General features: G+C 36.4%; 1 protein-coding gene across 1 annotated transcript; it reads right to left on the bottom strand.

Moving 5' to 3' along the window:
• Window positions 1-3,754: 3,754 nt before the first annotated feature.
• Window positions 3,755-11,069, bottom strand: LOC111515672 (UDP-glucosyltransferase 2). Its single transcript, XM_023171883.2, has 5 exons — window positions 10,800-11,069; window positions 5,855-6,426; window positions 5,475-5,697; window positions 4,447-4,666; window positions 3,755-4,295 (listed from the first exon to the last, which is right to left on the bottom strand). Exons 1-5 carry the CDS (start codon window positions 11,029-11,031, stop codon window positions 4,007-4,009), a joined length of 1,536 nt encoding a protein of 511 aa, XP_023027651.1. The 5' UTR covers window positions 11,032-11,069; the 3' UTR covers window positions 3,755-4,006.
• Window positions 11,070-16,408: the final 5,339 nt, after the last annotated feature.

Here is a 16,408-nt window from a genome sequence, read left to right as displayed (position 1 = left end):
AGAGAGAACAATGGTACAGAACGACGTATCAAAAGGGTTAGCAAGGTTACAAATTATGGAAAAATGGCAACAATCTTGGGAGATAGACAATGGAAAGGCCAACTGGACAAGAAAACTGATAGGAGATATAGAACCATGGATGAGAAGTGGGAGAAGTGAATTACTTCCTCACACAAGTACTAACGGGGCATGGGTGTTTTTAGGCGTATCTGTTTAGGTTTGAAGTGAGTGACACAGAAGAGTGCAAGTATTGCGGAATGATAGATACGATAGAACATACAATCTATGAACGCATACGTTGGGAAGAACAGAGACGAAACGCAGAAATGACAACAGGAGAATTAACACCGGAAAACATGATAGGGAATATGCTCAAAAGTATAGATAACTGGTAAGCCGTCAGTGAACTCTCCAAGACCATCCTGACAGAGGAAAGAAAAGAACTAGATGAATAATAATGAAGTACTGAAGAAAAAGGAAGAGCCCTGAACCATCACTACAGTCTGCTTGCCCGAAGTAATGCTTGAGGGCGGTTCCAGAGTAGCCTGCTTGACTCATGAGTGGTTTTTTAGTCGGTGAAAATACGACACTATCTGGCCACAGGGCGACCAGGTGTCTTTCGAAGATTTTTCCACTCGCCGAAAAAAAAAATATGGAGACTGAACAAGACCAGCGGATAGCATTCTAGATATACTCATCGAACGACGATCTATCAAACCACCATCTCAATCAAAAGAGAGGAGTCATTTCCACTCTAACTGAACGGGTCACAGACAGAATTGGAAAACTCTTGGGGAAACACAACATCAAAACGGCATTCAAATCCTCCAATTTGTTCTTAATAGTGCGGGTGACTGAAATAGTTGAATCAACATAAACATCTAGATACATTTCCGAAAAGTTTCAAAACCTCAAGTCAAAACATAAGTATGCATTCGACCTCAAATGGATCACAAAATTAACTCCATCAAAGTCTCCATAACTTCAAACGAATGGAATAAAATAACCTAGACGAGAAGTAGCTCCAAACTGATCCATTGAACGTGAGGATATTCTTGCAGACGCCCAAAGTTATTAAAACTTAATGTCAGAAGTTGAATCATCTGACGGCACTTTTCTTCATCTGAGTCGGAATGGAAACGTCTGAATCGAGTTGAGCAGTCGTTGGAAAACAGAGTGTAACACTGTTCATTTCCATTTTTATCATCTTCTTTCCCAGTTTATATAAGGCAACGATCTGTCTTTTATCATCTCATCATTCTTTTATCGCGTTTCCTCCAAGTAGGTCTATATAAAATGATCCATCATCTTTTCGCAAATCGAGTCTGTTTATTGATAATTTTCATCTCAACCTCCGCCCTATAAAATATCAATTCCGCGAAAAGCCTCAGCTGCTGGTGTTGCGAGTATCATGCATAAATGATGTAGAAGTAAAGTAAGAGGAATAGCGCGATATGCTCTGCCATCTTCACTGGAAAACAAGCGACCTCATAAGGTATTCACCCTATTGTGGAGATTGACGTAGAACAATCAACCATGTCACTCGCGATGTGTTGTCAATTCTGTTCTTGGTTCCCGAATAACTTGTTACAATGGATTGAATCTTACCTCAAATGGCGTACCATGACTGTAAAATGTGAAAATGTTAGATCAAGGTGCAACGACGTTAAGCTTGGAGTGCCACAGGGGTCAGTGCTTGGACCATTGCTTTTTTTGTTGTATGCAAATGATTTGTCAGAATATCTGAAAGATTGCCACCTTACCATGTTTACGGATGATACCACTATCACAGTTACAGGGGGAAATATTGATGTACTGCTTAGTAAGGTAAAAGGCATAATCGATAGTTTTAGCTCCTGGTGTCAGCGAAACAGATTAATATTAAACTCCACAAAAACTGTAATAGTAAATTTCTATAATAGGAAAAATAATGTTCCAGATGACCTACAAACTATTGACGAAATAAAGATTAGTAGCGAAGTAAAATTTTTAGGAACTTACTTGGATGAAAGCTTATCATGGGATCTGCAAATAAAAGATGTCTGCAACAAATTAAACAAGACATTCTTTGCTTTAAGGCAAATGAAATCATGCATGGACACAGCAGGTCTACTAGAAATCTATATTGCTATAGCATATTCACATATATCCCTCAATATCATAGCATGGGGTTGCAGTAATGAATTCATCAGAGTATTCGTAGCACAAAAGCGCATTCTTAGACTAATTTTCAGCATTGAACGCCGAGACAGCTGTAAACCAGTATTCGTTAGGGAAAAATTATTACCGGCTCCCTCCATATACATTCTTAAATGTATAGGATTTGCTAGATTGAAAATCCATAAACTAGAAACAAACGCAACGGTGCACAGTTACAACACACGTCATGGTGATGTTTTGCGTATTCCAAGTCATAAGTCAACGAAATATAAAAAGTCCCCTTTGTATATTGCCATAAATCCGTATAATAAATTACCAGAGCAGATCAAACAAATTACCTCTGATAAAGTGTTTCATGGTAGAGTAAAGCAATTGCTGCTGCAAAAATGTTACTATAGTTGTGATGAATTCCTGGAAGATGATTTCCGTTGAGCAATGATTTTACTTATTTTTTTCCTCTTACTATTATTTAGTGTTATCTTCGACGCCTGTTCCATATTTTTACTAAGGAATTTATATACGTGTCTTGTCTATATATGTGTATGTATGTGTGTATGTGTGTATATATGTGTATGTGTGTATATATGTGTATGTGTGTATATATGCATATATGTATATACACATATATGATAAATGAAATACCTATCTATTTTATTCGTATTACTATTTTTATATTGACAGGAGAACCAGAATTTTTTTTTCATAAACTCAAACGATTCAATACCACCCCAATTAAAATACACTCCAGTTATTTAACTTTTGTGAATCGCTTCAATGAAAATGGAATAATTTTCGAAAATATTGGTTTTCAGTAATTTTTCGTGTTTTTTTTCAAAACAAAACCGTTATCCAACTTCAGTAATGTAAAACATTTTCTGAGAATGTTATAAGTATTTATTTTCTGAAAAAGTGAAAGAAACACCTCAAAATATCGACGACGGAATCGAAGTATTTCTGTGTTTTTGAAAGTAGAAAAAAGTTTTTTGAAATGGAGAAAGCCCCCACTAGACTGCACTAAAAATTTTGCTTCATCAAGAACCTAGTGCTTTTATCTCATAGTCAACTGCAACAATCAATACATCAGTAACAAGTTCTGCTACTCTCCACTAGAGGAACATCCAAGTATTGATTGGGTTTTGAAAAGTACGTAGTTCGTATTCAGTGAACAATTAGTAAATTCCAACATTTGGGAGGAAGAATGTACCATATTTGATGAAAATGAAACTCATTATGAGATAAATCAATTCATATTACAAAAGATGTATCTGAAAGTGTCCAGTTTACTCAGTTTTTCTTCTAACATCGAAATGGCAGCTCTCAGAAAATTGAATTATTTCAATAGTTCACCAGGAATGTCACTACACAAAAAATATTGAATATTTACTCAATCAACAACTTTCAAGAATCTCATATTTGAGGTTGAGTGGAAGAACAACTCAGAAGCACTTTTGTTACTGAGTTGAACTTCGCCTTTTGTTGACGATTATTATTATTATTATATAGCGAAAGGAGGTGAACAACGCCATACCAATACATCAATAAATCAATTTTATACCGATTGGGGAATTGATTCGTTCAAACACAAATAAAACTATTCTCCACCAATTTTTCATTTATTATATGTATATTCTACTGATTTTCATTGAATCAGATATTCTTATCCTTTCAGAATTGATATCTAAGAAATTCATCTAATGTATCCTTTTTATGATCGAATTGGAAAATATACTCCTACATTTTCCGGAATATATAACAAGCTTCCAAGAAACCTTCAGTTTAACAAAAATCACATTGGTTTTATCTGTTTTCAAATCTTGCAGAAAATCTGTGAGGTTCGACAAATCCTTCATTGAGTTTTCATTTTCTTTCCGGTACTTCCTTTTCCATCTAGTAGACGAAATATACAAAGAAAACTCTTGATCAGTAGCCAGGAAATGACCCCAAAAACGACAGCGAAGAAAACTGTTACATCCAGAAGCATATTCTGAAACCAATACAACCTCATTCCTTTGTTCTGCAGATGCTTCGATCCGTTGAATTTCATTACGTGTTCTGACCAGTAGATGGCGACATCGATGGGTTTCATGGGCTGGTTCCTCAAAATTTCTGATCTGATTTCAACATTAGATTGGTAGCTAGAAATCAAAGTGGTGATGATACTCGAAGTAATACTTGAGGAGGTTTTTTAATGAATATATTCCATCAATTATTTCCAGAAGCAAAAGTTTCAGCATCGGTATTTCCAGGAACTAAAAAATTCAGCCAGCTATTCCAAATATGACTCACCTTTTATTACTGATGATTTCAGTTATAGCATTATAAAGTGTTTCTTCAGAAAGTTCCCCTAGACGTATTTGGATGGCAATTCCTTCAGAAACTGAGTGGGCTACGGTGTTTTTTTGGTCACCAAATAATGGGATACCTACCATAGGAACACCATAATGAATTGCTTCTATCTTTGTCATCAAACCCCCATGAGTGACGATGGCTTTCAAATTGGGATGACCTGAAAATAACATCAAATAACTAAGCTTCATTCTTCCCATTCAAAAGAATTTTTTTTACCAATGAACTCGAAAATAAAACAGAATTAGATCGTTATCGATATTTTGAAAAATGATATATTCGTATTTCCGAATATTCAAGTGTAATGAGATTAGGCTTGTAATTCATCTCACCTAACCGATAAAAACCAGTTGGGTAGTATCAGGCAACAGCTGATGAACCACAATGGTCAGTTCTCGGCCCAGTTGTGTTTTAATTTTTGAAAAATGTTATAACTTTCGAAACTATTCAAAGCAAATTCACATTGTTGAAAATAAAATAGTATTCTCTCTGATATACTACGGATAAAAACTATTGAAAGGAACATAAATGTATACCAAGATACGGAAAATGTCTCGAGATTTCTTTGTTTCAATACAACAAATAGCCAAATTTCCACGTTAGAATTCATCAACAATGATTTCAATTTGGAAATGATCATTTTCAATGATGAGCTTAGGTACACATTAAGTTTTTGGTCTCGTCTTAAATGACAAATTTCAGTTTGAACGTCACAAAGAAAGAAAATCATTCAAAAACATCTCATCAAATATTTTGCTTCTTATAATCATTACGGTACCTACATGGACTAGTCACACTTGTAGAATTATTGTAGCAATTCCTTTTGTAACCACTTTTTTGTTATGTGTTTTCATTTTTCTGGTACTGAGATTGTTTCTTCTACAACAAATCAAATTACAATTGAATAATCGATTGATTAAAATTGATTTCTGAATATTTTCTGATCAGCTTGATTCGTTTCATCTTACTCAGGATACTCCTCTGTGGAAACCATTTTCTCGTTATAATGTTGTCCGAAACTATAGGTAGTTGGTCCAACTCCCACTTGAGAAGAACATTTTGTGGTAACCTTGAAAGTGCCCTGATGATACCTAACGCCGTTTCGTTAGGTAGAACCGAAATTTTCATGTGAGATCCCAATGAGAAGAAAATCACACCCTCTTTTGAGTTATCCATGTAGTCTTGTAAATCCTGTGAAACAAAATAGATTTGAAGTTCACAAAATAATATTTATATATCTTCGATTGTTGATACGAATATTCTCATGATTTGAACTATCAACAGAAATTGGCAAAGCAGACTGGTGAATGACGATGAAAATTCAATACCTGCCAATACCCATACTCACTTTAGGTAATGGCTCTGCATCTTCCACATGGATTCCTCCAACACTTACGATATTTGGCAAATTAGGCCTTGGTGTCTCGAAAACGGGGTGCGAATTTACGAAAACCAGGGCTATGTTGGACCTCAAGTCATCCACACTGGGCACATTTCCAAAATAATCCCGCAAAATCCTCTTCTGCTGTATCGCGTTGTAATGCAAGCAAGCAAATATGAACCAAGAGTAAATAACGTTTTCCAGTCTTTCCATAAATCCCATTTCGTCAGTGAACGCTGTTCCAGAACCTGGCACATAAGCAGCGGGTTCAGGATTATTCAAAATATAATTGATGAAGTTCTGAGTCCCGAAGGATGCTGTGAGGATGATAGGCGCTTTGAAGATGTGGCCAAAATATAATTCAGCGTCTTTGCAGAAGGAATCCATTATTATCAGGTCAAAATTTTGTCCAGACTCGACCAGTTGTTGGATCTTTGGGTGGGATAACGTCTTGGATGTGAAGTAAGATATCATTTGTAGCACGTAGTACATGTTGTGGTAGGGGCTTTTTTCCATCTCCAAGTAGACTCCGTCATGATCTGTCAAATGATAATAATAATAATAGCTTTATTATCCAACAGTTACCCATTAACAGGACAATATAAAATTTTATTCACAATACTCAACCATAAACGAAAAATAAAATGAACTAAAAAGAAAAACTAATTCTAAATATCTACTTCAAGTACATGTTAGCAATTCTAATAATGTTGTGAAGGTTAATAAAGAATAAATTACCATGGGCACAAATGCTATTGAAATTTGTGCACGTAACATATATTGGGGAATGGAGCATTATGTTAGTTCTTGCTCTGAGAGGTCTAAAATGGATTGAGATCGAGAAGCTGGCCGTGGAACATTGAAGTTAATTTGTTCACAAATTTTAGGACAGTCAACTCTCTCATTTACTGACTTGAATGAAAATATGAGTGACGCATATTTTCTGCGATGCTCTGAACTAAAAAGTTCCAAACGTTCATATATGACATCATTACTGATACCTCTCTCAGGGTAAGGACCATCTATTCTGAAAATTAGAAATTTACAAAACTTTCTTTGAACTCTTTCAATGGCTATGTTATGAATCTCATAAAATGGACTCCAGACGATACTTGTATATTCTATCTTCGAACGTACGTAGGTGAAATACAACAGCTTCATGGCTTTAATATTATGAAAGTTTGTGCAATTTCTAACAATGAAACCATAAGCTCTGAGAGATTCTGAAACTTTTTGTCTACCAAATGTTAATTTATAATCGAATATTACCCCTAAGTTTTTGATCTCATTACATCTCAGCCGATCTGAATCCTGTATAACATAAAGGAATGTGAAAACATCTTTTTTTCGACTATAACTCACTACTTTACATTTCTCCAGTTTCAATTAATTATGGCTACACAAGCAACAATTGAGATTGAAGATTTACACAATCAGCTACTTCCTCAATTATCGAAAATAATTTCAAGTCATCCGCGAAGCATAACCGCTCACAAGTTGAACTTTCACATAAGTCATTAATAAACAATAAAAACAGAAGAGGACCTAGGTTGGAGCCCTGAGGCACATCAGAAGAAGCTATATATGTTCTAGATTTATAACCGTTATAGGAGACGAATTGTTTTCTACATGTCAGATAGGATTGCATCAGCTGATAGGCAGTATTAGAAAAACCAAACTCATCAGTTTCTTGAGCAAAATACCATGATCAATTTTATCAAACTTGGCCATTGTTATCTAATGCCTCGGAAAAATTGAGTAATAATGACTAGATTTGTAAAAGTAGAACGCTTAGTAACAAATCCATGTTGATGTTGAGATAGTTGCCGTTGAACAGAAGCATTTATGCGATTATATAAAATAATCTCAAAAATTTTAGAAAACATACATAAAATAGATATGGGTCTATAATTCTCAATATTTGATTTTTCACCACTTTTGTATACAGGACAAACTTTAGCTGATTTCCAAATATCTGGGAATGTTCCAGATATCAGACATGAATTAAAAATTCTCGTTGAAGGTTTTGCCAATGCTCCTGCACAATCCTTCAACAAAAATGATGGAATCATATCTGGTCCTGATGTCAGTTTGTCCTTTAGTTTATTAGTTGCAGAAATAACCTTATTTTCTTAAATGGGGTAAAAATGAATGTGAACATTACTATTCACTGTACCAACTTTGTTCAAAAGTGAGCCAGATTTTGAATACACCTCACTGAAAAAATTAATGAAGGCATCAACAATATCTTGAGGATTCTCGAGTTTGTTTCCTGAGTAGGTTACTGTTGTCTGAAATCCAGACTCTGCTAGGATTTCTAGACAACATTGTTTGTATGTTTGCAAGATAGTTATCATGTGCGGTTTTTATTTGGCTTTCAATCAAAGCACGGTGGAATTCAAATATATCCTCATGACGTCTAAATTTCCTGAATTTATTTCTGAATTTAGCCTTCTGTTTAATGTCCTTTATGATATCAGAATGAATCCATTTAGGATGAACATGACTAAAATTTTTGAATTTGGGTATATGATGATAAATGTATGATGTTAGGAAAGCAACTAAGTAGTATCGAACATTTTTTGAAGTATTATATTCTGGATTCAAGCATATACGGCTTCTGTTATTTCTGTGGAAATCTATAGTTATGAATGCGAAAGAATCCAATATATTGCTTTGCTGATGACGGCACACTATTGGATTCTAGGACATTCTATTTGGATTCCAGGACATCGGCGGCGAATGCATATCTTCACCGGCAGCAGGAGGTTGCATATCTCAATGTGGATCAGAAGTAGTTTCGAATGGGGGTAAAAATTATCAGGTTCAATTCAACGCCACAAGAACACAAGCACTCCCACTCACAATTCGGATTCAGAAGAGAGAGATCAACGTCGCAAGCTGTTCTCAAGGTGGAGAGTGATGTGGTCGAGGGCCTTGAGGAGGGCAAGATAACCGCCATCACGCTCTGCGACCTATTTAAGGCGTTTGATTGCATCTCTCACCCTATTCTTCTGGATAAGCTGCAGTTCTATGGAATAAGATGTATAGCTTTACCGCTCATTGCCTCATATTTAACAAATCGTTTACAAGCTGTCACATATAACAGTTGTACATCTAATTATAAACCTATCAAACATGGAGTGCCCCAGGGCTCAGTCCTTAGCCCTCTATTGTTCATCATTTACATCAATGATCTACCTGATTTTTTACATCCCTATAAGTCAGTTTTATTTGCTGACGATACTACGCTCATCTTTTCAGGTGACACCTTGCCGGATTTGCAACAGTCTGTAAAAAGTTCACTCTCAAGTGCTGAAACGTGATTTTCATTAAATAAACTAAAACTGAATAATGAAAAAACAAAGAATCTCACCTTTAGTTTATCTAGCACTATGTCGAGTGATAACAGTGAGAAATTGTTAGGCATAAACATAGATAGTAAATTATCTTGGCAAAATCATACGGATGACCTACGAGGTAAATTGGCCAGCTCAATTTTTTTGCTCCGTCAACTGAAGCCAATTACAAGTTTTCCAACACTCAAAAATGTATATTTTTCATTATTTCACTCTGTCATTACTTATGGGATTGAACTCTGGGGGAACGCCTCTAGTGCTGTAGATATTTTCCGACTTCAAAAAAAGCAATCAGGATACTTGCTAATGTGAGCTTTCGTGATCACTGCCAGCCCCTTTTTGCACAATTACGCATATTGCCTTTGCCTTCATTATTCATTTTCTCGGTTCTGCTCGAGATCCACAAAAATCGAATGTGTCTGTGCAAACAATCCGATATTCACAATCATTATACCAGAGCTGCAGGCAATATTCGTACTGATCGTTTTCGCTTAACCAAATCACAGAAAAACTGTCTAAATTATAATCTTTACAACCTGTTACCGCAGGAATACAAAATCCTATCAAACAATAAATTCAAGAAGCGCTTGAAAGAATTTTTACTAACTAATTGTTTTTATTCTGTCAGTGATTTCATGGAGCATTTTCGACATCGCTAGTGTATTTCTATAGATTGCACTCGCCACTGCGACATTTTACAATAGCTAGTAGTAGTGTACTATATTTTAAAATGTTATTTTATATTATTTTGTTTCTCTATGTGTTGTACTCTTTTTAGATATTATTTGGACTTACTACAAACATTATGTAATATAAGGTAGTCAATAAACTTTCATTCATTCATTCATTCATTGGTTTTCTCCAAAAAGATAAATGCCTCCGAAATGGATATGATCAATTCCACTTTCTGCTTCGATGCGAGTTTGTTGGCACAATAATGTTGCTGGGATTATAGAGGATGCTTCTTCAAAGCTTGGAACACTGTTCCGAACCAGAAAACTGTACAAACCTCAGCAACTTTTGATGCTTTATAAAGCTCAGATCAGACCTTTGAAGCGTGATGCAAGACAAGCGTGCGATAAGAAGTTCCTCTCCAGCAATATTCAGTTCAATTCATGTATTGAGGTTTATGTTTTGAAATCCGGATGGTAGCTCTAGATGTGACCGATTCTAGAATGAAATAACAATTTGATTTTTGCGTTAATACCCTGAAAAACGGGATTGCAGGCATGTTTTTTCATTCTAGTTGGTGGCTCCGACAGAGTAGTAGGTTAATGCTCGTATCTAGCGAACAGACAAGTATCTGTTCGCTAATCCACTCTTTAATATTTATATCATAGACAATAAAACGTTTCTCTTGTATCAAATAAATAATTTCAATTCAATTATACGCTTCAATCATTCAGACGTACGATAATTTCGTACATAAGCATCCACGTACGATTGAATTTACTACCGTCTATTTTTGTTCTCTACATATTAAAATGCAAATTGTATTTTCGGTAAATATGTTTTCATGCATGAACATTATTATTATTATTATAATAACTCACCGTCTAATCCCTCCAGGAAACCATCCAAATATATATCGGTGTAATTCGAAATAGGTTTTTTAAGCGGATAGGCGCTGACCATAGTTACCTCATGACCCCTTTTGGCTAATTCTCTCAGAATGATCGACCCAAAAATGTGATGACTTTTACCCGGATGACTGTAGATCCCCAAAATTTTTTTCGATGTGGAAGTAACGATAACCGTGAATATCAGTATTATTATCAGCCTCATAACTGGATCGGCAATGATTGCGAAGAGCTATCGTTATGAATTATCGTGGAGGTCAAATTGGTTATCAACCAATGTGGAGCGAAGTATGTCTAACGGGTGATGTAGTTGTGATTTGTTCCCAACAATTGATGCTGTTTCTGCTTTTTTTATTTTGAAAATAGTAGTGGAGTCATGAATTTGAAACTTTTCTTGAATTATTGTGTTTGAATTTGTCGAACAGCAGTGTTTTGAGCTGAAATCCACCTTTAGAAAAAAAATCTTGGTATTATATGTTTATGAAATGACAATGAAAATGTTATTCTGCCGGAGACCAATTTTATTTCAACTTTGGTTTTCCTAGTTTCAACAATGAAATTTATGCAGTCACAAAAATTCACAGAAAATGTATGGTTGAATTTAAATGAAATGAAAGGAAATTTTCGTTACCTACTCAATTGTTGTATTGAAGGAGCATTTGACAATGCACTACCTAAATCTAAAGGATCATCTCTGGCTAGGAAAGGTATAGAATCATAACTGCCTGGATCTGTGCCTTGCTGGTGAACAGAACTGCAACTACGACTCTTCAAAACAAGGCCAATGGATCCAGGGTCAACAGGAGCTTCCCTTAAGGTGGGCTACTATCTTTTCTTCTGTTGATGCCCTCGACAGAAGAAAAAGCTAATGCAAGCTTATGCAGATGACCTTGTCATCCTGGCAAGGTCCACGCCGGGAAGAGTAGCTTGTGGAATCCTCCAAAGCACGTGGACGTTGTTCACAGTTGGTGGCTGAGAGAGCAGATGTTTGTCAACCCCAGCAAAACTGTATTAATTCCCTTTACCGAGAGGAGAAAATTGGATGATCTAACGCCACTTTCCCTCAATGGTGAGGTCATTCCATTTGGAATGGAGGTGAAATATCTTGGCATTGTTCTTGATGAAACACTCACCTGGAACGCTCACTTAAGAAAAGTTGCAATTGCCTGGTGACCGAAGGCTTTACAGAAAACGGCCCAAACGAAGCTCTCTGGCTCACAAAGACAGGCTTGTCTGGCTATTAGTGGTACCATAAGTACCACACCCTGAGCGGCCATAGAGATCCTTCTAGATTTACCTTCTCTTCACCTTTTTCTGGAGAGAGAGGCTAGATGGACTGCATAGGGACTTGTGCACATTGCCAATTGCACAAATCAATTTGATGCAGAGTGCACCAGACTGTTGGTTGACACTGGAAGTCACAGCATTCTGGAAGTGACCTCTGACTTTATGCTCCTAACTGTCAACTACGAACTGCCTCATAAAGTACTATTCCCGAGTAGAGAGGACTGGATCCTCCGGGAGAAGGAAATATTGGGAGCAGATAGTTGTTGGTTCACAGATAGATCAAAAACACCTTCCGATTCTGGTGCAGGTGATTTTTGTCCTAGACCCAGGATAGAGATATCTACCTACCGAGGAACTTATGCGACTTATGCGGAAATTCACGCTATCGAATTGTGTGCAGAGAGATTGGATGAATCCAACCTCACACAAAAGTCAATAAAAATATTATCGGACAGTCAAGCGGCGTTGGTAGCTCTTAGCTCCTACCGATCAACGTCTAAATTGGTAGCTAATTCCTGGATATACTGGCCTGGAAGGCAATGGAGCTGCTGACTCCCTTGCAAAGGGGGTGCTGCAAACTGCTTCATCGGACGAGAACCTGTCTTTGGCATCGCTTTAGGCTTTGCCAAACAAACATTGAACACCTGGATGGCAAGGAGATTTATGGACTTCTGGCAGAATCTTCCAGGATTGGCTCACTTCAAGTTGTTTATTCACCTTTCGAAGCTTCAAATCAAATCAGAATATACTTCATTGTCAGAAGATTTTGTATCCCATTCACAAAGATTTGTAGGTATAAATATAAGCATAACTAATGGTGTATTGATAAAAACTGGCAGTGAATGAAGGTTTGAGTAAAACAGTTACAAATATAATAGAAATGAATATAAAATGGAATACAAGTCTTAAAATGATTCATTAAAATACTCTTGCAAGCTATAATAGGGTCTATCAGCTAGCAAATTTCTAACTGCTTTCTTGAATTGTACGTTGGTAAGTGGTAAGTGATTGAATAATTTTCCAATATTATAAAAATTGGAATCCTTGATTGATGTTGACTTAGGTATAGGAAGCCTATTATTAAATATGCTATCACGAGTAGCATAAGGAGAAGAAACGAAGTCAAACTCCGTTTTATGTTTGTGCACCAAACATACAGTTTCAAGAATGAACAGTGCAACGACGGTTAAAATATTATTGGCCGCAAAATAATTTCTCCATGATTCCCTAGGTTATAAACCACCCTCACTGCATAACATCCGGAGGAGATTCAACTCTTAAGTTGTCTGACGTGTTAGTAGGTATACAAAGTTCGTTCTGCGTCATTCACTTCCAGTGTAGTCGGATGGCGAGTCGGATGGCGATGGTCAGTTGGATGGAGGGTTGGTGGTGGTAGGAAGAGCAAGAACAACCCCAGCGAGGTTTATTAGGGTGCGGCGGTGCAAAGAGCAACCCTTGCGTGTGTGTGAGGAGTGTTGGTCTTTGTTGGTGGTGTGGGGTGTGGAAAAGAATGACAAGTGACACAGGCGGCGTGACAGGTGTTTGGTTGGGGTTGTTCTTGCTCTTCCTACCACCACCAACCCTCCATCCAACTGACCAACGCCATCCGACTCGCCATCCGACTACACCGGAAGTGAATGACGCAGAACGAACTTTGTATACCTACTCGTGTTCACCGAATTTGAGCCTTTATCAATGTAGACACAGAAAAATTTTGTGTTCAATTTTTTTTCCAAAATATCATTGTCTATTGACAGTTCATTTAGCTTGATACCAAACAGTTGGTGGACTACAGTAGGGATGAACTACGACGTCTAAGAGGCCTTCTTACAGGTCATTGTCATTTGAATCATCATATGCAGAGACTTGGACTGTCGGAAGACAGTGTGTGTCGCCTCTGTTTGGAAAATGATGAAGCAGCAGAGCATATACCTTTTCAAATAATTCTGAAAAATCAATCATCAACAAAGCTTTCAGTGCTGATAAAATATCGGCCATTGTGCAAAAGTGGCAGTAGACTCTTCAACTGGTTTACAGAAGAGAGGTTTTACTACTTGTTGGAAGGAATGTAGAACCAAAAAAAAGACAATTTTTCACATAATTATAGGCGAGCTTCTATATTACAGATACCAAAAATTATAATGAAAACCAAATCAACTTTTTTTGTATCTGAGATCTTCATCATCTTTGATTTTCCTCATTTTTCGAAGGTAAAATCGGTTCCAAGAACAGAAATGATTACCAGAGAAACTGTCATTGCAGCAATCGTTGGATTCAATGGGAAATATTTCAGTGAAAGGAAAACGAAAACAATAATATAACGATTTCGTCACCTATATGAAGATTTCTAACAAAATCTCACTCCAACAGACCATTTGGTCCTAGTTGAGTAATTATTATTGCACCAAAAAAATGTGTCATTGAATTTGAACTACTATTTTTCAAGCTCTTCAATCCGGATCACAGAAAAAAAGTTTCTCCTCCTTGTTGGAAAAAGTCTGTATCCTAAAAAGTCAATGAAAATTCCACAAATCATCATAGAAAAGTTCATTTACTGAATATATTGAATCATAGCGATACAACTTCCACCATGATTTTAACATGATCTGATATATTTGGTACGCGACCATTAGTATAGTTTGCAAAAGCGATAATCAGAAGGTAATATATGATCTCATGCGATCCATCATTGAAATGAAACAAAGAAGAGACACAGAGGCAAAAAGTCAGAAATTTCCCCTTGAATTTTCCGAGCTCATTCACCATGATTTTGAAATTCAAATATCACTTCATACAAGTTGATTTCCTCTTTCATACCTTCAACATTAACGGTAGTATTTCTCAGGGATCCATATATTCTCCAAACTTCTTCCCGTTGTTCATCAACGACTGATTGAAAGAGATCATGAATATAATATACTGCTTTGGAGTGAGATCCGCATAAATCTTGAGAAGAGAATTGTGGTTGTAGTGATTGTAAAAATTTTAATTTTTTAATTCAGCATCCGTGGAAAGCATTACTTCACCAACAACGAAGATCTCAACGAAGATCCGGGAAACATCAGTATTTGATCATCTACGCCTGAATAGGAAATAATGTTGAGTCATGTTAGATGAATTGTGTTTTTTCAGACCGGCAAAGTGGAGAGCAGTGAATCACTTTACTGAAATAGTCAAAATAGTTCCCAGGAATTTGGAACACTCATTCGAACCAGAAAATTAATCAAACTCTAGCAGTTTTGTTGCCTCATGAAGCTCAAAATCAGATATTATTTGGAATATTGCTCAGATATATAGAAGTAAGTCTTTGATATATTACGTCCAAGCTAAAGCTTTGTCTCTATTTGGAGATCCGACCTACACAATCAATCTTGATTCAGAGGAAGCTTAGAGATTTTTCAAAAACTTGGAATACGAAATACTGAGGACACGGAAATTAATATTGAAATTTCTCGTTTTCACCTCACATCACACCAATGATAACTTGGCCAAAAATAGAAGTTGTTGAAACACGGTTCTCTATTTCCTTCTACAAATACAGTTGAACTATCATATTTGTCAATTGTTTCACGACATTTGGACGAATTATAAAATCATCCTGTGTTCTCAGATTAAGAAATATTTGGATCATTTTGAATGCAGATCATTTCTAGCGAATTGATTTTGTTTTCCTTTCGAAATAAAACATTATTGATTCGACGTAACTTCATAGAAGATTATTCTGATGTGTGAATTTGAAGAGTTAATTGGAAATTCCCATCCTGTTTAATTATCTTCCACTTTCCACTATTCGATTATTTCTAACAGCTGCTCCGTACGTCTTAATATACGAGAATATTCCATTATGGAGTAGGAAAAATTGTCGCTGACTAGACGAAAACGGGGGTATCAAAGAACTTCAGCAGTTAACAAGAAAGAGACCTGGCCGTTTCAAGTTTCAAACAATCGGCTTTTGACAATATTGCTTTCCAGCCTCTCCACGCTATCGAGGGCGTCTTTCTGGAGATTTTCCTTGATTAGGCGAGATAATGGAGAACGCACGAGGACTAGCTTTGTTGAATATTCATCGATATTAACAGGAAATAAAACAGGGATTTATCTCTAAGGGTGTGTCAGACATTTGCATTTTATGCTGAGAAGGTGTCCATGTGTCTATGTGTCTAGTTACCATCCTCTAGGCATCAACTACCATGAAACATCCATAAAAACCAATGAACTATCATGGAATGTATGACAGGCAATCCAGGAAAATTTTTCGGATTTTTCAACTCTCAATCAGATATGAAATCCAGATT

Source organism: Leptinotarsa decemlineata, unplaced genomic scaffold (genome assembly GCF_025532065.1).
Source record: "Leptinotarsa decemlineata unplaced genomic scaffold, Ldec_3_MD MMD2_tig00001719_RagTag_RagTag, whole genome shotgun sequence".
In the NCBI taxonomy this organism is placed as follows: Eukaryota; Metazoa; Arthropoda; class Insecta; order Coleoptera; family Chrysomelidae; genus Leptinotarsa; species Leptinotarsa decemlineata.
This window is presented reverse-complemented; position numbering and strand designations above follow the sequence as displayed.

Bases quoted from the DNA above. Each gene is read 5' to 3' on its own strand.
- LOC111515672 (XM_023171883.2), bottom strand. From the start codon at position 11,031: ATGAGGCTGATAATAATACTGATATTCACGGTTATCGTTACTTCCACA. The intron at 6,427-10,799 runs GTGAGTTATTAT...ATCATTTGACAG, and splicing joins TTTCCTGGAGGGATTAGACG to ATCATGACGGAGTCTACTTG. The intron at 4,667-5,474 runs GTAAGATGAAAC...TGTTATTTTCAG, and splicing joins TCCACAGAGGAGTATCCTGA to GTCATCCCAATTTGAAAGCC.